Source organism: Moschus berezovskii, chromosome 28 (genome assembly GCF_049115385.1).
Source record: "Moschus berezovskii isolate FMDL1 chromosome 28, NW_MosBer_1.0, whole genome shotgun sequence".
Lineage (NCBI taxonomy): Eukaryota > Metazoa > Chordata > Mammalia > Artiodactyla > Moschidae > Moschus > Moschus berezovskii.
Window position 1 is genome coordinate 14,049,728 of NC_142487.1, and position 21,838 is coordinate 14,071,565.

Sequence of the window (21,838 nt, forward strand, 5' to 3'; positions counted from 1 at the left end):
ACTGGGAGCTTGCTAGGAAATAATCCATTTTCTTTAGTTTTAAAATTTTATTGCCAGAATATTATTCATAATGTTCTCGTGGTAATTTGTATCTCTCCAGTTATCTGCGGCTTTGTCTCCTTGAATGAAACATTTCTAATCTTGTGTAATTTTCTCTTTCCCTTAGGCTTGTGAGGGGTTCATTCATTTTATTGATTTTTTTCCAAAGAAGCAGTTTAGAATTTATTTGTCCTTTTCTACTCATTTCGATTTGTTTTTATTTTTTCTTTTTCCTGTTTTCTTGTGGTTTATTTAAATGTTCTCTTCTCCTAATGTTTCTAAAATTCATATAAAATTCCCTTATTTTAGATCTTTGCCCTTTAACAACAAAGGCATTTAAGTCTATTAATTTCCCTTGGTTACAGCTTTGGCTGTGTACTGTAGGTTTGGGAATAAAAAGTGTTCTGCTTTCATCGGTTTTAAAAGTTTGTTATTTTACTTTTTATTTCTCTTTGAGGCAAGAATTTTTTGAAGAATGTATTTCTTGATTTCCAGCACTTTAAACTTTTTGATGCTTTTCAGCTTTCCAAATCTACTTTTATAGGATTATGAGCAAAGAATATAACTGGTACAATCTATTTTTAAATGTTATGCATTTTTCTTTGTAGCCAAGTATATGATTGATTCTGAACATACAAAATGCAGATTTTTTTATCTGAAGGAAATGTATATTAAATTGATTTATTAACTGCATCATTCAACTCTTCTATGCACTTATTTATTTTTAGTCTATAAACCTTAATTCTGAAAAGGGTTTCATCACCGACTCGATGGACATGAGTTTGAGTGAACTCCAGGAGTTGGTGATGGACAGGGAGGCCTGGTGTGCTGTGATTCATGGAGTCGCAAAGAGTCGGACACGACTGAACGACTGAACTGAACTGAACTGAACTGATAATTGTACAGTTTTATTAAACTTTTTTTGTGTTTCTGAAATATCTGTCTCATATATTTAGCAGCTACATTGTTTGCCACCTATGGACTGCGAAAAACATTGATTCTTCTTTAATGTTACCTTTTACTACTACAGACTGCCCATTTTTATTCTCATTAGTGCCTTTCACCAAATTCCGATTCAGCTGACATTGACATTGCTGACTCCACTTTCTTTCTGGTATTTCCTTATCCTTTTATCTTAAACTTTATCATTTCCTTTTAACTTTATCCCTTTCTTTTAACTGTATTTCTGACCTCATTCACTCATTCATCCAGAAGACATTGTATGAGGAACTATTTTACTACGTCACTCAGGCCCCCTTGACAACAAACCAGGAAAGAATCAGACTATTTCCTGCCTTCAAGGAATTCACTTTGTGGGGATTTGCCTGGCCACGTGAGTAATCTTACCTGAGAGGATGTCACCACAGGCTGCCTGAGCCACATAAGGTCACAGCACCTGTTTCATGATTTTGAGTGGTGAATGAAATATCTTGTTGGGTTAATCTTCTGTTTAGGAAAAGTATTAATCATGATGTTAAGGGTTTCAGGAAAATTTCTATGCCTCTTCTCCTCTTGTTATCTTGTCATTCCCTGCCTGCCCAAACACTCCCAGCTGTCCCTTCAGGTCAAGTCTTTGAACCTGTTAAAATGTAAACAGTCCTGGGAAGGTGACATAGTAAGCATGATCAATCACTTGCATCTTAGGATGAAGGAGTCATTTCTGAGAATTGGTTAGATGAAAAAGGAGAGGAGAGTACAAAGGAAAAAATGGGTAGCACGTTTTGAGAGTGTCTTTGGCAAGGGAGGGCATGCTGAGACAGGGCCAGGCTGGAGGAATGAGATATGGAGGCCCTTTTTTTCCATCATGGGTGATGACGAACTGTTGTATTTGGCTTAGAGAAGAAAAGAAATGCCTGGGGCCATGACTGTGGAAGAAGTTGTCATTTTACTAAACAGCACTTCAGAGCATAGAATAAGGACCACTAGATGGGAGTGATAAGCAAACAGACATTGAACCAATGGAAAGGGATGCTTTTTTACAATGGAAGTTGCCTGAGAAATGGTTGTCCTGTGAAACTCTGATTTCAGGAGAAGGGCAGGAGACCTATTAGAGATGCTTGCTTTTTAGTAGGGGTAGACCAGATGACCATGGCAGCTTCTCTTCCAATTCCAAGTTTCAGTGATACTATGGTCCTGGATTCCAACAGAGAAATAAGGAGGAGATATCATTAAGGTGGTAAAAATATGAACATAGAGACAAATGTATCACAAATATACCATTGCTGCATTTGTAGGTTTTCCTAGAGTTTGATTGGTTAGCCATTTGAGCAGTCTATCAAAATGCTCAACGTGGCTACTTGTGTGGATACAGCCTGAGGGACCAGCATCATTATCATTTAACTGTGCCTTTTCTCATCTTTATCGCTTTCCTCTCTCCAGGGATTCCTCTTCCGGTCAACCTTATAAGATATGCCCATCAAGAAACTCAATCTTCTTACATCTATGGCCTACATCTGTAGCTACATCAAATCTGTGTGTTCCGGTTTGTTTGTACTTCCTGTAGGAGTCTTGAGCTTTGTCTCCTTGAGTGATAAATGTTGTAAGGGCCTGGGGGCAACTATTAATATAATCTAAAACCAGCTAAGAGTTGGCAGTTTCAGTGTGGTTTACTGATTTCCACTCAATAAACCACAGTCTCATCTGGAAACTTTAAAATATATCACTTTTTAATATGAGATTTTTCAACTTACTTGGCTTTTCTTGCCTCTTGTGATATTCAATGAAAAGAGAAGAATCCATAGGAAACACTTCTATTCCTAGCGGAATTAGAATTCCAAGGCCCTGAGGAGGGAAGTAGGGGACCTTGCTAGAAAAGTCCTCTTGTTCTCTGTGAACTGGTAACTAGGCGCCGCCCCTCCTCCACAGGCTGCTGAAGCTGATTGAATAAAGGAACTAGCTCTCCAGGGAGCTTCCAGCTCAGCTTTCATTCATTCCACAGGAACTCCAGCCATTTCGCTGGAGGAATCTGACCTCCCCAAGTCTGGCTCCTAGAGGTCAGTACAGGCTCCTGCCCCTACAAACTTGGGAATGCAGCGTTGAAGCCAGGAGCATTATGAAGAAGATAGTTCTGAAGTAAATTCTGATTGACCAGGCCCACCAGGAGAAAATTAGCTGTACCCATAAATTATCCTGGGGATCCCCCAGTATCTGAGTTGTGGCCTTTGGTAAGACCTTTTGGCGACAAGCATCCACCTCAGTCTTCTGCTTTCCAGGAGCACTCGATTGCCCCTCCCTAACCTAGTGTGTGTGACAGACACCACTCATCTGAGGACACAGCTCCATTTGGCTCCTGAGATGTGGGTGAATTTCCTGGATGGCTCCTCCCTCCTGGGTAATCATTTCCTGCCTTTTCTAATTGGTCACATGTTGTTCCTGGGTAGCATCTCCCTGTTACTTTCTGATGCGTAGGGGGCTGAAGTGAAGAACACACCACTGGAAGTTCAGGAGTCTTCAGGAGAGGCCAGAGCAAGAGAGGGCACAAGGTGGGCCTCCAGAGCTGAGAGACCAGCAGACTGGGGGACAAGGAGCGTGTCATCAGCAGATGGCCACAAGCCCTGAACTTCCAACACCAGAGGAAGGCCCCTGTGTGGGAGCTGAACTCCAGTCATTTCCCCACCCGTCCCTGGAATGCGGGGCTCACTCGTCTGTTTGCTTTCCTTCCTCAGAAGGGCCCCCTCACCCTGTGATCAGGATCCCTCTCTGGCAGTTCCAGAACACCTGGCCTGGTGGAAAGGGAGCCTTTGACGTCAGCGGGGAGTTTGTCTACTCAGGTGTAGCTAATATCCTCAGTGTGAGTTCTGTTTCTGAACTTGGGCAGCCACCTCACACCCTGTCACTTGAGGGGGTGGGGGTGGTACGCAGTTGATGCTTGACCCTTCAGACTCACAAAGCCAAACAGAACATGTTTGGATTGGGTCTCCTCCCCAGACTCCAGCCCACCAGAACCCTCCCCGCCTCCGCCGCCCCACCACAGCTGTCTGGGACCCGGGAGGGCGGCTTCCCTCATATATAGAGCTCAGAGTCCTTTCTAGAGACAGGGGTTAGGTCATGCCCTCCTTGCTCTGAGAGAGCCCACCAGGACCTGGTCAGCAGAGTCAGAAGGAGGAAAGGTCTAGAAATTTCCACAAAACCAGAAAGAAGGCATCTAGTATTAATTAGGCTGTGCAGAAATATCCATCAAGACACAGATGGTAATAACATTCTTCAGCCTGTGCCCTGCCTGTGTGGGGGATTAAGGGAGTTCATTGAGGTGGGAAGGCAAATTGGCCCCTGAGGAGACAACACTTAGGTAATTGCCTTAAAGGCATATACTGGAGCAAGAATTCTAAGGAAAGGGGTGATTGAAGGCGATGCCTGAGGAAGGACGGAGAAACTACCTCCAGGCAGTCCAGGCTCTGCCCCTTTAAAGGAAACCTGCCTGATGGGGGAACCATGGTGGCCAAGGCCAGTCTTCCCCAGGGAGTTTAGGAAAGTCAAAGAGTGAGCACGCTGCTGGAAGAGCACTCCTTTTCTCTTCCTCTTCTGCCATTTGGTGCCCTGCCTCAAGTGGAAGCCAAGCACCAGGCATAAGGTTAGGAAAACGCGAGGGGAATTTACAGAAAGTCAGCCAGAGGATGAGCTGGCGGGCTGTGGGAACTGAAGAGGTTCAGTTTTAGGGAGAAGTCCAGCGCCTGAGTTGAGGACCAGAGACACCACCCAATTGGAAAGAAGTTTCTTCCCAAATCCCAGTGGTCTGGATTCCTCCAGGCCTGTTCAGGAAATCCAAAGGAACTCAGGTAAGAGGTCTGGGGAAAGAAATGAATCAGGTAGACCCTCTAGCTGGGCTTCCCAGCTGGCTCAGTGGTGAAGAATCCACCTGCCAATGCAGGAGACTCTGGTTCGATCCCCGGGTCAGGAAGATCCCCTCGAGAAGGAAATGGCAACCCACTCTAGTATTCTTGCCTGGGAAATCCCATGGACAGAGGATTCTGATGGGTTACAGTCCATGGAGTCTCAAAGAGTCAGGCATGACTGAGCGACTGAACAACAGACCCCCTAGCCAACAGGGCCATCTATCTGACTTTTCAAAGGAACAGAAAAAAGAAAGGTCAACCTCTTTCTGTTCCTTCTTCTGCTGAGCTGCAGAAAGACAGTCCTGGGAATGGGGGACCTTATTAAGAACTCCAGAGAGAGTTCAGATCCTGGAAGCTTCAAACTGGAAGAGCTCTTAAATAATTCTATTAATAGTTCAAACCCCATGAGGAACCCATGGTTTATCCAGGAAACTGTCCAGGTGATAGATGAGCCTGGACAAAAACCCCAGGTGTCCTAACTCACAATACTGAGATCTTCTTGCACATCTGGTGATGGATCTAAGTTAACCCATCAGCCTCAAATCCCCTTACCAACTACCTGTCTGCTGGATGAGCCTTCATATTATTTATCATCCTTTCCTCAACTCTGCAACACACAGCTCTGACATCAGTGTGATTCCCAGGACAGCCCCATGTTGAGCTGACTGTGAGATGCTAATGAGGTAGATTTTAAAACCTTGTTCCCAGGAGCCCTTACCTGCTGCTTCCAGGGTGGAGGTACCTGGTCCAGAGGCACCTTAGCCTCTCGCCTCAGGTCCTATACCCCTTCCACAGACATGCCAATAGAACTAGAGCATCTCAGTATCCACAAACATCTTCACACAGCCCATCTCCTCAGTGGCCCTCTCTTTCATGGCCATCTGAGATTACCTTAGACATGTTCTGTGTAGCTACAGAGCGATATTTCTGGAAGATAGGTAGCCATGCCACAAGGAACAATGTCTCAGGACACTGACATTATCTGATCAGAGAATGAACAATCTGGTATGGTGTGTAATCTCAAAACAAGTGCTGAAGGATAGGAGCCTCAGTGAACTTGCTGAGATTAGGCAATCCTGTGAGACTTGGAGAGCCCATGGCCAGTCCTCTGTCTGTTTTCATGTATCCTTTCTCTCAGACTTGTGCAGCATCCACACTTTCCTTTAAAAGGGGAGGGGAAAAATGGGTTTACTCTAAAGTGCCAACTGTATCTAACTGGTATTGGTTGTCTGGAGATTTGTGTTAAGAAGGATTCTGAGGCTGTGTTGAAACTTACTGGGAAAGAGGTCTATGATCAGTTAGCTGTGTTTGCCACAGACAATGCAGGGAAGAAGCAGCAGAGAAGGGAAACGTTGCCATAAGAGAAGAAGCAGGTACACAGCAGCCCAGAATTTCCTTGGCCTGTCACTGGATGACACAAATGTAATGGCACACAGGTGGATTCTTTCTGTTTGTTTTTGGTAACTTTTAGTACTCCTTTTAGGATATGAAATACTTCATAATTTTTTAAAATAAAAAGATCACAAGTCCATTGATATCATTTGCGAAAGCTCCAACCGTCTGTAAAACATCTATATTGCTGGAGTAAAGAATCAAAACCAAGAGGTTAAAACATAGCTCTGTAACTAATCAGCTATTTGGCCTCAGGAAAGCTGCTTTTCTCTGGGCCTCAGTTTTGTTTTGTTTTGTTTGCTAATACCTAGATCCAAATTCTAGAGAAGAAAATGGCAACCCACTCCAGTGTTCTTGCCTGGAGAATCCCATGGACAGAGGAGCCTGGTGGGCCACAGTCCACGGGGTCGCAGAGTCGAACACGACTACGTGACTAACACACAGACCCAAATTCACTTGGTTATTAAAGACTGATAGTTCCAAGTAGTTTCATTGGATTGGAAATTTTTCATGTACATTGTGACTATCAGTATAAAACTCCCCTGTGGCCCTAACTTCAAAAGATGGATCTAGAGTACATTCTGCAAAGAAATAGAATGATCCATGTGGCCATATAAATCAAGGATGGCTTCATGGAGGAAGTGGAACATAAACCAGATGAAGGCTGAATAGAAACTAGGCAAGAAGCAGTAGAGAGGGCCATAGGCAAGGCCAGAATACCAAGGTAGGATGTGTGTTGGGCAGCAAGGGATGAGTGGGACGATGAAATCAGCCATATTGTAGAACAGCTGGAAAGCTTGGCCGAGCAGTTTAGGCATTAATACACCCTTGGCAATAGGGAGCCATGGAGATTGAGTGAGAGTCACGTAATGATACGCCTAATAACTGAAGCACAGAATAGATTGAAAGCAGGGAAATTAACAGCACAGACACAATTCTGAGGTGTGGCCTGGGGGGAAGGAGAGTGAAATCTCACTCAGAGGAAGGTCAGTCAGATGTTACCCCAGTTACAGACGGGGCGCTCTGACCTTCGCACTCTCCTCAACCTCATTCATGAGGTTGTTATGAGGTTAAATGAGGTTGAAAGAGGCACCAACTCATTTATGCTAGTTAATGTCTTCATGGAGTGAGACAGAGGCTCCAAAGTTCCCCCGTTCCTCTAAGCCTTCCTCTCCGCCTCTATGAGGAGGTGGCTACCAGAGAAAGGACCGGATCAGAGGGCTGGACTGGATACGCTCAAAAGCCTTTTCCAGTTAACGTTCACTGCCTCTGATAGTTAATAGAATGATCTTTGAAAATGTCAACTAAACACAACTCCACAGAAAAAGATAACACCTCATTTACCACCCACAGATGTCTGCATCACACATACACACACAGTAGCCTTGAAAATTACACATCACAGTACAAAGCTCAACTTCTGCATGGGGAAACGTGTGCCCAAATCGGGGCCGAAGTATTATCCTGTAGGACTGGATGTAGGAAAAAAATCAAATTATGTCACTTCAAAAAATATCCTTCTGGTGTAGCAACTAGGAAATTGCCTCATGAAGTTGTGGGAGTCTCTGCCACAGTAAGCTGGAGAAATAAGAGACCTCAGGATCTGTGGAGAGATGACGAAAGCATCTTGACAGTAGGTTCCAGATCCTCTATATGTTGGCCATTGCTAGTGATAGATGGACAGCATTGGCCCACCTCCAGGAGGCAGGGAAACCTGTCCAAAACCTGAGAAAGAAAGCTTATAGAAAGTATACAGGTAGAGACTCGAGTAAAGGTTGATTATTAGCAAAAGAGACTAGATCATTTTTCCTCTTCTGAAAGATGTCATATATGATTTGGGTTTGGTTTTTACCCCTCAAAGGAACTTTAGTAAGCTTCAAAATTGTATCTGACAGGTGGGGTCTTCTGTAAAATGACTTTTACCCCTGATATTTGAACAGATGGCATTTTCTGTATGTTAGCAAGCAGTCGAGGCATAGATACTATGGATACTACTCTCCAGAAAAAAAAAAAAAAGTTCTTTTAAGCAAATCATTGTGGCTCATGACTGTTCTTTCCTTCTCTGAATCAATGAGAGGATAGCATCGCTGGACTCTTGCCTCTTAAGACACAAGATGCTGGCACTCCTTGAGGGCAGGGACTGTGCCCCTGAATTGGACAACCCCAGTATGATGCTACCTACACTGGGACACTTAAAAGTCTTGTTAGAGAAGGAGGTAACAGCAGTCCCTATGCCAGGTGGGCACGCCGAGGAGTTACTCAGCTGCTAAGGTTTGCCTGCAGATTCTTGAAGACAGAGCTTCCCAGCACATGCGTAGTTGGGCCGAGAGAGCAAAGCCCCTAGTCCTCGAAGAAAACAGAGGGGGTCTGGCATGGCCCGAGGCCCCAGGATCAGCCCATAAGCATCACCATCTGTTTGCTGAACTATGCCACACAGTCCTATTTTTGGGGTGCCATGATGTTAGGGGGAAAGCCGGAAATAAACCCCCAAAGCGAGTCATTGTTAAAAAATTTTGTTCTTGAGCTTTAGAACACCCAGTCCCCCACCTTCCAAGCAGCTTGGCGGTTTTCAGCCACGGGGTATAACCTCTTGCTAACCAAAACAAATCACATGGAGCAAGATCTCTGTCTTCAGAGGCCCGTTTCATTCACTCATTAACTGTGTTCTTCCATCCACTCATGAAGGATTTCTGGGCCTCTGATTGGTTGGTCACAGGCGGCCCATCACTTTATCATGTTATAAACTCCCTTTCTTTTCTCCAGGCAGTGCTGGAAACAGTCAGCTCTTGCGCATCAGTTTCCGAATCCCTACACAGCTCAGCCATCACCATCGTGAACCTGTGGAAGACTCTCACTTGCAATATTTACCAAGCATTTAACATCTGCAGTGAGATTTATTATTTCTTTAATAGTTCATACCCTGAAATGGTGGTTCATACCCAGCCAATGGTGGTTCATTATAACAGTCAGAAATTAAAATGTCTAGGGTAATTATCCCTCATTAACATAGTCAACAAATACTTCAGAGTGCCTACAATATGCCAGGATCATGCTGGGAGCTGGGGGTGCCAAGGAAAACCACTGTAAGGGAAGAAAATGGGCTGTCAAGGATCCTATGAGGGTGCCAGACAGGAACACGAGGTAAGAGTGGGTGCTGGTATGTGTAAGCTGCCAGGCCTGGCCTGACATAAGGACCCACTCTGCCCAGAGCACAGGCTGTTTCAGGGGCATGGCCTCCCCGAGGAGCTGGCTCCCTGATGTCAGCATTGCAAATTTATTCTCCCCAGCATTTTGCAAGCATTAGTCTCATCTTTGTAACAATCTGAGAATGCACTAGCAGGTACCCTCCAAAATACCTGTCATCATTCTGTTTTAGCTGGGTTTGCAAGGCCAGTCCTATAGGGTCTGTAGATCTTCTGAGTACCACCATGCTTGCAGTGGGGGAAACTGTCAATGAAATTTGATGACTTGCAAAATGCAGTGCAGAAATGAGTGATGCTGGTTCCCCGCCACACCAATGGAACATTTCTTTCTAGAGCATTTGATAGATGTGTTCATGATATCCTTGAAATTGCCTTTATCTGTTATGAAAGTCCAGAGAATCTGTCCCAAAGGTAGCGGTAAACTGCTATCACCTCAGCTTTAAGTATTTTCACAGCCTCGGAAAATTTGTTATTTTATCTCCAATCTTCTTTGTGGCATTTGTTCCCACCTGCCACCCTCATCTCTTGGCCAGCACATCTGGAAGAGCTGTCACCCTCCCTGGGTGGTCAGTCTGCGGCCTGCACTCCCATCCTGCCCACAGGAGACCAGAAGCAACACTGTATCAGCCCACATTTGGGGCCACCTCCCCAGTCACCCCAGATAAGAATGAGACCTGGGTTCAAGGAAGAGAAAGATAGTCTCTGTTTCTGTTTCTGTGGCTGGGACATCGGTTCTAGGAATGCATGTTAATATGGACCCCGACCTGCTTTCCTGGATTCTGAGCAGGCAGCACAGTCTATTGATAAGAACTGAACGCAAAGGGCCAGGGCAGGAAAGGGGAGACAGTTCTTCTATAGATCAGCCAACTGGGAGCCAGGAGACCTGGGTGCAACACCCGGCTGTGCCATAATTAATAACTACGTGATTTGGGAGGGGTGGGGGGAGTAATGCAATTTCTCTGGACTTGGGAAGTAGACTGTGACTTTGAAGATCCATGCAATTCTGAGTCTAAATTCTGATGCTAAGTAAGGTCAATATATTTCTCTGTGCAGAGGGTGACTGGGGTGGCTGACACTTGACATATGAGGGATGAAAAGCATTGGACAGGCAGAGGTGCCCTTCCAGGCTGGCAGATGTGCCCTACAGACTGGCTATGGAAGAATGCCCTGCGTTGTTAGATGATGCAATGATACCCTCTGGGTCCCCACCCCCCTGCACAGAACCTACCTGCAGAGGTGCCTTATTCACTTGTGTCTGACATACTAGAGCTTCTCCAGCCTCTGGAGTTAAGGCTCCATGGTGACCCACAGGCAGGATGCTGAGTGAAATAGATTTTTCCCATCCCGAGCCTAGAGGGGAGAGGCGTGTTTGCAGCTTCATGTTTGAACTTTCTGTCTGAGACTGTAGACAAACCCCTGTCCTTGCTCATACATGTGCACCGTACTCTGGTTGCAGATGCTATATTCTCAGCTTTGCTAAAGCTGTTTCTACATGAGCAATGCGATCTAGACCAGTTTTCTCAAACTTTAATGTGCACGCAAGTCAGTTGGAGATCTTGTTTAAAAAAACAAATTTGTTCCAGTTCAATGAGTCTGAGATGGGACCTGAGAGTCTGTATTTCTAACAAGCACCCTTGGATGTTGGTGAAGCTAGTCCACAAACCAGATGCTGAGCAGCAAAGATGCAGAGAAAAGAGCTGAGGGCTGAGGGCCATGTGACTCACTTCAGAAATCACATGAGCCTAAGGCTTCCATCTTTCAGAGATAACAATGCCCCAAAAGTAGCCAAATGTAAAAACAGTGCAAGAGCTCTCCACTATTCCAGGTAGCCATTTGATCCTCTAACTCCAGAGCTCACTGGAACCACAAGCAGAAAGTGTCAAAACTGCGTACCCTGGGGACCACCAAGCACCCAAATTAATCAGCGTGGGGCACGCTTCATAACAAGCCATCGGGTGATCTGATGCTGTCGATTCTCAGACCCCACTTTGAGAAACGCTGCCCAGGTGATAAGCTACTCTATTTTCACCGCGGGTTTCTGGTAGCTGATCACAGCCTCAGGATTCTTACCTCCCACAGAGCAAACCAATGTGCCCAGAAAGCACCCAGAGAATCTTGTTGGACTGTAGATTCTGATTCCATCAGTCTGGGTGGAAGCTCAGGTTCTGCATTTCTAACAAGCTCCCAGAGAAGACTGATGGTGCTGGTCTGGGGACCACACTTTGAGTAGCAAGACTCTAGATGAGAGGTTCTCAGCGCCAACTGTACCTTAGGGTCATCTCTTAAACACCATTGACATTAAAATTCTGACTTTTAAAATTGGTCTGGGATGGGAGTCAGACATTTTTTAAGCACTCAGGTGGCTCTGATGTGCAGGGAGCACTGAGGATCCTGCCCCCACACACACTCTCTCTGCAGCAGATGGAGACCAGGGCACTGGCTGAAGGATGGGAATGGGCAGAGGGCTAAGGCCCATCATTCACACCAGTCCGAAGCCCAGAGAGGGAGGCTTAGAATGGTGCTTTGCTGGGGGAACAAGGCAGGCCGGCCCATCCGTATCTTGACACTGTATCTCTGATGTTGTTTCTGTGAGGAAAGGAAGTGGAAGTTTTAGCAGAAAGAATGGGAAAGAGGGCTTTTTCCGTGGACACCGATGCAATCACTACTGCAGCTCGGACTGCACTGCTCCTCCAGCTCTGCATGAATTTCCCAGCACTCTCTGCTTGCCTCTGGGGGTGGACCAGGGTGGGACACTGACCTGTCTCGTTTCACCCCTGACCAGGCAACACTGAGGCAGAGCCACCCTCGACGAGCCCCAAGGTGGATGAGGGTTCAGAGGCCGTGCTCCCCAAGCCCAGGAACGTGTTCCATATCGAGTGGTCATCCATCCACAGGAGGAGCAAAGGTGTGTGCTTCCTCCCCATGGCTCCCAGGGGGCCTTGACCTTTTCACCTCTAAAATGGGGTCCCTGGCAGCACCTCTATCACAGGCAGTGGGGAAATCCATGAGGGTGAGGTTCATTCTCATCATTCCCCAACCTCTGATTCAGCCAAGGGTCTCAGAGTCTCCGCCAGGGATGGGGAGACTGGAGCTTTGTCAACAGGCCTTGTCGGTGTTGGCCAGGAGGGTTGCAAACTTGACAGCACATTGGAACCACCCGCATCCCATGCCCAGAAACGCTGCTCTAGTTCATCTGGGAGGCAGCCTAGATGGCAGAAGAAGCTTGAACAGCTCTCCGTAAGGCAGTTGCCTGGTGGCCTGGTGGCTAGGATTTGGTGCTTCCACTGCAGTGGCCTGGGTTCAGTCCATGATTGGAGAACTGGTCTGCAGGCCACCAGCAGGTATAGCCAAAATACAAAAAAATTAAATTAAATAAAACATCACATTTAAAGTGACCCCAAAAAAACTGCAAATCACAACCACGATGTGGTCACAATGGTCACGCTGCTAGAGATAAAAAGTTCTCTCCTACAGCTGTGAGGGGAGGGGCTCCCAAAGGCCAACAGGAGGTCCAGAAGGCAGCCAAACAGTCAGGGAAGCCAGCAACCTGGATGCTGGGGGCAGGTTGGGGCAAACAAGGAGGAGGCAAGGGAGGGATAGGAGGGTCTCAAATCAGATGCAAGTTGGGAGCAGTCTCATGAAAGCTTAAGTGTGCCCCCCAGAGAGGACCCCTTTGGGCCAGAAGTTTGACAGAGCCCCCAGGGCTTCCCGAGGAAGAGAGCAGAGTTTGCTTCCAAAAGTTAACACTCTCCCTACAAACATCTTCTTAGGACGGTGTTGGAAGGCTGGGGTAAAGGAGGGCCTGGCAGAGAACCTTGCACTAAGGAGACTGGAAAAGGGTTAGCAGGAGCTGCTGGAGAGCTGGCATTTCAGACAGAGGCAGAGAATCTCTCCGGATGTCACACACACTGGCCTCCGAGGCTAGAGTATCCTCTTTGCTTCCTACTCTTCCTTTCAAACTTCCTTAATTTGTTTCTCCCACATAGTGTAATTCCCAACCACCACACTGGTATTTTCAGTCCCTGCTCCTTCAAACGAGGGGTCACAGGGCCATTGATGCATCTCTTCTAGTGTCTAAGTGCTCTGAGATCTCATAAATGCAGACTGAACGGCCAATTGTCTAAAAGATTCTCGGCATCTAGAGCTCAGACTGCCATTCTCACACTTGACCACAAGAGGACACCAGAGCATCAACAGCAAAATTTCCAAAGGCCTTCTTTCATGATACCTAACTCCAGTACTATTGCCTAGAAAATCCCATGGATGGAGGAGCCTGGTAGGCTGCAGTCCGTGGGGTCGCTAAGGGTCAGACACGACTGAGCGACTTCACTTTCACTTTTCACTTTCACACACTGGAGAAAGAAATGGCAACCCACTCCAGTGTTCTTGCCTGGAGAATCCCAGGGACGGGGGACCCTGGTGGGCTTCTGTCTATGGGGTCACACAGAGTCGGACACGACTGAAGTGATGCAGCAGCAGCAGCAAACACTTCTGAAATTCCTCATCTTTACAAATAAATTATCTCATAATAATGAAAACACTTACAATGAGTTTTCTAGAATTACAAGGATATGCCAAAATCTGTTTTGAGTTAACAACATGGGTATCCCTTGTCTTAATCCAAGCAGCCACTGCTGCTTATATATCTAAAATTCCGAGGCATAATCCTAAAAAGACCAAAACAGCTTAGGTCATCCAGCTGGGAAGAGTTGTAGTGAAATTTGAACACAGATCTTGGATGGTTCGGGCAGCTTAATGCCTTACGAGCAACAACACCTGATTATACCAGTCTTCGTGTCATGTAGGGAAAGAACCCTGGGTTCAGGGCTCACGAGTAGCTCTGTTTGCTCATCTACAAAATGCAGGAGTTGAGTAAAATCAGAGCCTCTTTACTAAAAGTCAGCTGAGCCTCTGAATTCCCTAAATTCCTGCAAAATGTCCTGTTTACATCAAGATGTGCATTTTTTTCCCAAAGAGCTTGCCCGTGGGTGTTTGCAGTAGCAGAGGAGGGGGCCTTCCTGTACAAGGAGACATGCCCAGGGCACCCTCAGTGGGCCAGGAAGTGCGGAGCATTCCAACTCAAACCTAGCAGGAAACTTGCTGCAAAGGTGCCAGGATAGAGGTCCTAACTGATGGTGCTCTCTCCTTCCGACTCCAGTGTTTGGTAAAGGTGAGCAGCAGGAGAGGCACCCCAAAGACCCTTCTCCCCACCAATACCGGAAGCCCACGGTCGAGTTGCTGGTGAGTAAAGAGTGGTCTGAATCAGGGGTGGCGCCCGCATCCCAGAGCCTGCCGCAGAGTAGAAAAACCGGGTTCGGAAAAGACGTCCTCTGGATTAGGCAAACATTTCTTGAATTCATATTTCTAGAAACATAATTATGGGGGATAAAGATGTCTATTTTTCAGTTTACTTTATAAAATTTGCTGCTTCTTTTATTTGATTATGTTGTGTTTGTCCTTCTGAATCCATCATTCAAGTATTTAGAAAATAAGCTGGTGTTAATTTTCAAAACAGACTCTTTACTTGTTTAATTTTGTAGATAGTTAAATTTTAAAGACTAGACATACTGGAGTTTGGGGGAGTACTATCTTCTGGAAAGAGTGTGGTATACTAGAAGTTATATTTTTTTAAAAAAAAGAATCTAAAAATTTGTGGGTAAATCTAAATTCTATCATTTGACCTTGACCTTTAAAAGTGAGAACCTGACCTCTCCATCCAAGCCTGAGACCTCATCCACAGAATGAAGCTGTGTTACACTGTGTTACACTACAGTCGTGGGGGATTGGTTCCAGGATCCCTGAAGGCTAACAAAATCTGTGGATGTTCAAGTCCTTTACATAAAATATAAAATGGCGTAGTATTAATATTTGCATAAAACCTATGCACATCCTCTGAGACATTTTAATTCATCTCTAGATTACTTAAAATATTTAATACAGTGAAAGTGCTGTGTAAATAGCTGTAAATGCAATGTAAATTATACATATTAATAAAAAGTTGCCAGTGTGCAGCAAATTCAAGTTTTCCTTTTTGGAACTTTCTGGAAATTTTTTTCAAATATTTTTAATCCACAGTTAATTGAATCTGTAAATGATACAGATGCCAACAGTACAAGGTTGTTGCCTATATTAAATGAAATAACATGTCAAACAAAACGAAAGATATTCTAATCTACAGAAACAAAGAGGCTTAAATAGCAATTTCACTAAATATCAAATGAAAAGCTTAGCTTGCCCCCTGGCAAGCAGGTCACTCCTCTGTGAGAGAAGCTCAGAATGTGGGGCTTCTTGCCCTGTCTCTTGTCCCTGGACAGGATCCAGACACCATGGAGGACAGCTCCGAGATAAAGGTGGAAACAGGCATCTCCAAGACTTCCTGGATTCGGAGTTCCCTGGCCACCATCGGGAAGAGGGTCCACAAAGCCCTGGGGTACATCACCGGAGAGATGAAGGAGTGTGGAGAGGGTCTTAAAGGTAAACGCTCCACAAGAGCAACCCCTGCTCCCACCCTTAGAAAGGTCCCCTCTGGCCGTCCTCTAGGAAACACGCTGCTCGGATCTCTATAGACGAGATGGAGTCCTGTTTCCATGGATGGGAGTTTCCCTGTCACAACAGGCATATGGACTGTCAGAATGTGAATGCCAATACCCGTAGATGTGTGAGCTCTCACCTCTGAACATAACAGTCACGCTCTTGCCAATAGCCCCTCAGAATGTCACTTTTTAGTACTGGGATTCTAGAGCCAGCTTTCTAGGAAAATGCCCACCTAGAAATGGCTTGTGGGAGATCTGTGTCTACTGCTCTGACAGGTTCCCATTAGCAGTCTCCCAGAGCTCAGGCCAGGGGATTGGCGCCTGGATCCGTCCTCCTGAAAATTCAGGCCATTCTCCTGGGTGCACAGGTTGTGCAGGGTACCCACTGCTTGAGCAACAACCTACAGACCAGAGCCAGCTCGCAATGGGGTGAAGGGTTTTCTGGGCAGTCAGATGCCCTCTTGGGTTCTTTCCTTACCCCGCTCTGCGGCAGGTGACAAAGGGGGCTGAACCCACCTTGGACGCCAGCTTCCCTCACCCTCTCACCCGCTGGGGCCTAGCCTGGCACAACTGAGCCTTGATTGACTCCCTGACCCATTCCATTTTCAGACAAATCCCCGGTGTTCCAGTTCCTCGACTGGGTGCTCCGGGGCATGTCCCAGGTGATGTTTGTGAACAACCCCCTCAGCGGCATCCTCATCGTCCTCGGCCTCTTCATCCAGAACCCCTGGTGGGCCATCTCGGGCTGCCTGGGCACCGTGGTGTCCACCCTGACAGCCCTCATCCTGAGTCAGGACAAGTGAGTCCCAGGAAACCTGGGGTCCCGGCCCAAGACCAGAGGTAGCTCCCTGAGGGGACCCTTCACCAGCTTCCCATCCTCACTGCTTGGCTCATGGCTCAGAAACTCCTCAAATAAGGTCACTCATAACTAAATGAACCATCTCCTGGTTACAAAACTGCACGTTGTCGAGGGGACAGTGAAGTGTTGATGATCGGAAAGTGTGTGTGGTGAGGCTCCAGCTGAGGAAAGCCTGGCTCAGAAGGACAATCAGGGGGGCCGTGCCCTGCTTTAGGCTGCAGGGGACCCCCCTTCAGTAACCCTCCCCCCCAGGTCCGCCATCGCAGCTGGACTTCACGGCTATAACGGGGTGCTGGTGGGGCTGCTGCTGGCCGTGTTCTCAGACAAAGGCGACTATTTCTGGTGGCTTCTACTCCCCGTCATCGTGATGTCCATGTCTTGGTAAGTTTGCTTCTGAGGCTGTGGGTGCAGATGAAAGGCTGCCCACCTTTCTCCCCTAACTCTGTGACCGTCTAAACAAGAATTCAAAGCAGCATTTCCTTAGAAATTTCATCACATCAGAAATACCATCTAAAAATAATTACTGACATTGTACAGTGATAGCACCTCTGTGCTAGGGGTTCCACACGCAGTATTTCATTACCTACGCTCCTTTACTCTTCTTTTTTGAGAACTAAAAGAGCCCCTGGCCCTACCCCACCAGAGCACAGGGAAGGGAACTGAGGTCCACAGAGGGTTTAGAGCCATGGGGTCCTGTCCCTCTCTGGAGAACTTCTCATCCCTCCTCCCCAGCGCTGCCCTGTCCTCGGACCCCATGCCCCGACCAGGACAACCTCTCAGGGTGGACTGCAGGCCCAGTCACTGCCCAGAGCCCTCAGGGGGCCAGACCGCAGCTCCTCCCTCCCCTGAAGAAACCACGGGGCACTCCAGCCAGGATCGCCCTCAGCTCCTCCGCAAACATTTGTTGAATGAATGAATGGGTTTCCCCTTTGCTGTTCTGTCCTTTCTGCTCACGCCTGCAGAGGGACCCCTAAGGCCCTTCAAAGAAGTTCTGTGACTCCCTTGCCTTAGGACTTTTCCCAAAAGACCTGTTTCTGAAGCTGAGTCGGGGCACCCGCCCTGTTGCTGTGTGAGGTGGAGGAAAGAGGCCCAGGAAGGGGGCTGCCCAGCACCAGTCAGGCTGGAAGAGGGAGCCAGTCAGCCGTTTTTCCCCTGAGAAGGCTCAGGGAGCCCCCTTGTCCCACTCAGTCTAGCGCCAGGGCCAGAGGGCATCATGGACAGCATCTCCTGTGCTTCTGCCATCAGCCCCATCCTCTCCAGTGCCCTGGGCACCGTCTTCAGCAAGTGGGACCTCCCGGTCTTCACACTGCCCTTCAACATCGCCGTGACCCTGTACCTGGCAGCCACCGGCCACTACAATCTCTTCTTCCCCACGACGCTGCTGCAGCCGGTCTCCTCCGTGCCCAACATCACCTGGTCAGAGATCCAAGTGCCCTTGGTAGGTATCGTGGGAGGTGGAAGGGCAGCGCCTGCCCACACTCAGTGTTAAAGTGCCATTTAGTTATTTTGCACTTTAGAAACATCCAGTTATATCAACACCTGTTACCAATTATTCAGTGCAAGGCACTCTACCTACAACATCACATTAGCCACCAGCTTTTCCTTTTCTCTTTTTAAGAGCTAAAAAGGCCATTTCTGGCCCCACTCTGTCCTGTCATAGCCCGAGAGAGACCAAGGCCAGGTTAAGAGACTGCCTGAGGTCATGCAGCTGAGTGAGGGATAAAGTCAAAAGAAGCCTCCTGACTTCTAGATTTGGGTTCTTTCATCTTTTTTTGTTGTTTTGTTTTTGAGCCTTTTTGATCCCTTACTCCAATTCAATCCAAGCTACATCATGTTTTTCTTCTCATTCAATGTCTTTGAATCATTGACGACATGGACACCACACTGCCGTCTGTTGGCTGGAGCAGTCTCTGCTGCAGGCTGGGGAGTGGGTTCCCCTCGCTCTCTGGGGCATCGCCCACTTTAAAGCACAGGTGTTCCTCCACTAAGAAACATAACAGAGCTTTTTAAGCTTTTGGTAAGCGTTCTGTAAGGCAATGGCAAGCCACTCCAGTACTCTTGCCTAGAAAATCCCATGGATGGAGGAGCCTGGTAGGCTGCAGTCCGTGGGGTCGCTAAGGGTCGGACACGACTGAGCGACTTCACTTTCACTTTTCACTTTCACACATTGGAGAAGGAAATGGCAACCCACTCCAGTGTTCTTGCCTGGAGAATTCCAGGGACGGGGGAGCCTGGTGGGCTTCTGTCTATGGGGTCACACAGAGTCGGACACGACTGAAGTGACTTAGCAGCAGCAAGCGTTTTGTATATAATGCTGGCCTCTGGAAGTCTGCCAAGATAGATAGAAAAAAAAAAAACTACGCTAAAAGCTTTAAGTCAGCCTGGAGAAACATGCCCATCAGCCTTCCTTCTTAAACTGGGCACGTTTTCTCTGAGGTCCTCTACCCTGTTACACTAAATGACTCTGCGGACTAGCGCTCACTCTGAAAATTGTTATTAGCAGTCTATCATCTAACCACAAAGCCACCTGGGCTCATTGAAGGGACTTTGTGTCAGAAATAACTGTGCCAAGTTTCTCTGACAGTTCATGGAGACAGCAGGATGGCATGGAAGAGAGAGCCCTGCATTTGCCCAAGATGTATTATCTAGGAAGAGACATGTTCACGTTAGCCCCATGCTTGTTGATGTTCATGTGTGTGCATGTGTGTGTGTGTGTACCTTCATGAGCCAAAGGTGAGAAACGTGCCACGTTGGCAGTTCAGACCCTCACGCTTCCCTTTCACAATATTCACCCAATCAGTATCTTTTCAAGTCAAAACAGCTCTGACTGGCATGGCTAAGGGGGAATGATTGTAGAAAGGGTAAGTCTGAGATACTTTGCATTCTCCAAACCACAGTTTCCATAGAAAAGATAACTAGAAATTTTGTAAAAAAAAAAAAAATTAAATGGAAAATACTGTACAAATACTTTGGAACCCCCAAATTTCCAGGAAAGACAAATTCAGTGCTTGGTGATTATTCTTTGAGAAGTACTCTTCTGGCTAATTTTGAATATATTATGATGATGGCGAGACTGTCTTGTCATTTTGACAGTCATAATTAGAGCCTTGAGTTTGGGGAAACAGCGGTAGATGTTAGAGAGAAGGTCTAGGCCTCCCAAGGATTTTGAGGCTCTGCAAGTTCCCCTGCTCTTTGGTGATGGGAGAGCCTGCTGGAGGCTGCAGCTGGCTGGGGACCAGATAGCCCAGCCACTGCCTCTGTCCAGAACTCTGTCTGTCCCGCTTTCCCCCACATAGCAATGTCCGAGTCCTGTCCTGTTCTCTGTCCTAGGATAAGGGGGCACTGAGCCCAGAGGGTTGCCCGTTAGACCACTGCAATCCTGTCTGGATGTGGGGTGAGGGCCCTACAGCCACAAGACCTCCCTCCTCAGCACCCCAGGAGGAGGCCTCGGAGGACGTGAGCTGAGGGAAGATCTGCTTCACCGTGAACTATAAACAAGGGGAGGATGAACCCAGTGCCCCCCCGCAGGCCCAGAGCCCCTCCCCGCATTTTCCTAGCTCAAGTCCCTCTGGCCAACCTTCAGAACACAGACCCAATCTCAGCCACTGGGGAAGCCTATGGGCCCAGGATCTTTTCCCAAACTTCAGGTCACGTGTGCAAGTGTCCACAAGGCACTGGACTCTGGACTTCCTTTCTCGTTCATAGACACTTACTACCTGAAACACACGGAGGCTTGGCACATCAGGGCACTCCCCCATCAGCCACCACGTGATGGCTTTACCACTAAAACCTGCACATGCCAGAGTACCACCTGCCCAGGGGCTCCTCTGTGGATACAAGTCTAGCTGCTCATCCAGACAACCGCACCAATATGACCATGGCCCAGATATGCTGTTCTTGAAAACACAAAGAACCATCTTCCCATCTAATATTTGGCCTTCTAGGCATGTTTTTAGCTTCAAAAAAAAAAAAAAAAACCAAGATGTTACAAGAGTTTTTCAGTCCCAACTCTGATCAGCCATCTAGTAATTTTCTAATGAACAACACCCTGATGTTTTACTAAACCCAAGTCCAGTTGCTCATCACTCAAAAGCCAATTCTCAAGAGACAATCATTGGTAGAAAAGGAAAATTTGCTTTATTTTGGAGGCCAGCAGCCAGGGTGGAAGGTGGACTCCTGTCTAAGGACCAACTCCCCATTGCTGCTCAGGAGCTTTTAAAGGAGAGTTTCAGGGTTGTAGGGCTTCCCAGGTAGTGCAGCAATAAAGAATCTGCCTGCCAGTGAAGGAGACCCAAGAGACACGGGTTTGATCCTTAGGTTTGGGAAGATCCCCTGGTGTAGGAAATGGCAGCTCACTCCAGTATTCTTGCCCAGAAAATTCCATGGACAGAGGAGCCTGGGAGTTTACTGCCTTACACTCATGTTTCTAAATAAAGGAAACAACATTTTAACCCTTTACTGTTTTTAGAACTCAAGATTATAACAATAAATCTTGTATTCCTTGTCTAGTGAAATTATTTGAAAATATCTTGGAAAACTGTTGCAAAATGTTAGTATGGAGGGTTTGGCACCAAATATTTTCCTGTTCAAGTTGTCTCTTTTGCCTCCGTAACTGCATGTGATCCTGTTGGACCTGCAGCTTTTGAGAGCCATCCCAGTTGGAATCGGCCAAGTGTACGGCTGCGATAACCCCTGGACTGGAGGCCTTTTCCTCATAGCTTTGTTCATATCATCGCCTCTTATTTGCTTGCATGCTGCGATTGGATCCACCATTGGGATGTTAGCAGGTTAGTGTCATCATTAATTAACTTAATTAATGGGCCTTATGAATGGGTCCCTTATTAATGGGCTGCAAGAATGTTGTGCCTGGGGCCAGCTCCAAAGAAAATGCTGACGTGTGTCTTCAACGCTCCACCTGCTTATTCCTGTAAACTCTTCTTCCTTCCACGTCACCTGGTCTTAGCATTTTGGGTGCTGTGC

General features: G+C 47.0%; 1 protein-coding gene across 3 annotated transcripts in view; it reads left to right on the forward strand.

The window, feature by feature from the left end:
- Positions 1-21,838, forward strand: part of SLC14A2 (solute carrier family 14 member 2) — a 66,146-nt gene that overhangs the window by 35,327 nt on the left and 8,981 nt on the right. The window contains exons 10-19 of one of the 3 annotated variants that reach the window (XM_088833349.1): positions 3,881-3,899; positions 5,963-5,974; positions 10,821-10,833; positions 12,287-12,371; positions 14,625-14,707; positions 15,781-15,940; positions 16,609-16,798; positions 17,111-17,239; positions 18,104-18,296; positions 21,498-21,645. In XM_088833349.1, coding sequence (XP_088689475.1) covers positions 3,881-3,899; positions 5,963-5,974; positions 10,821-10,833; positions 12,287-12,371; positions 14,625-14,707; positions 15,781-15,940; positions 16,609-16,798; positions 17,111-17,239; positions 18,104-18,296; positions 21,498-21,645 — 1,032 coding nt within the window. Of the gene's footprint in view, positions 1-3,880; positions 3,900-3,937; positions 3,943-5,962; positions 5,975-10,820; positions 10,834-12,248; positions 12,372-14,624; positions 14,708-15,780; positions 15,941-16,608; positions 16,799-17,110; positions 17,240-18,103; positions 18,297-21,497; positions 21,646-21,838 lie in introns of all 3 variants that reach the window. The other 2 variants (XM_088833350.1, XM_055417281.2) reach the window with 2 other exon arrangements.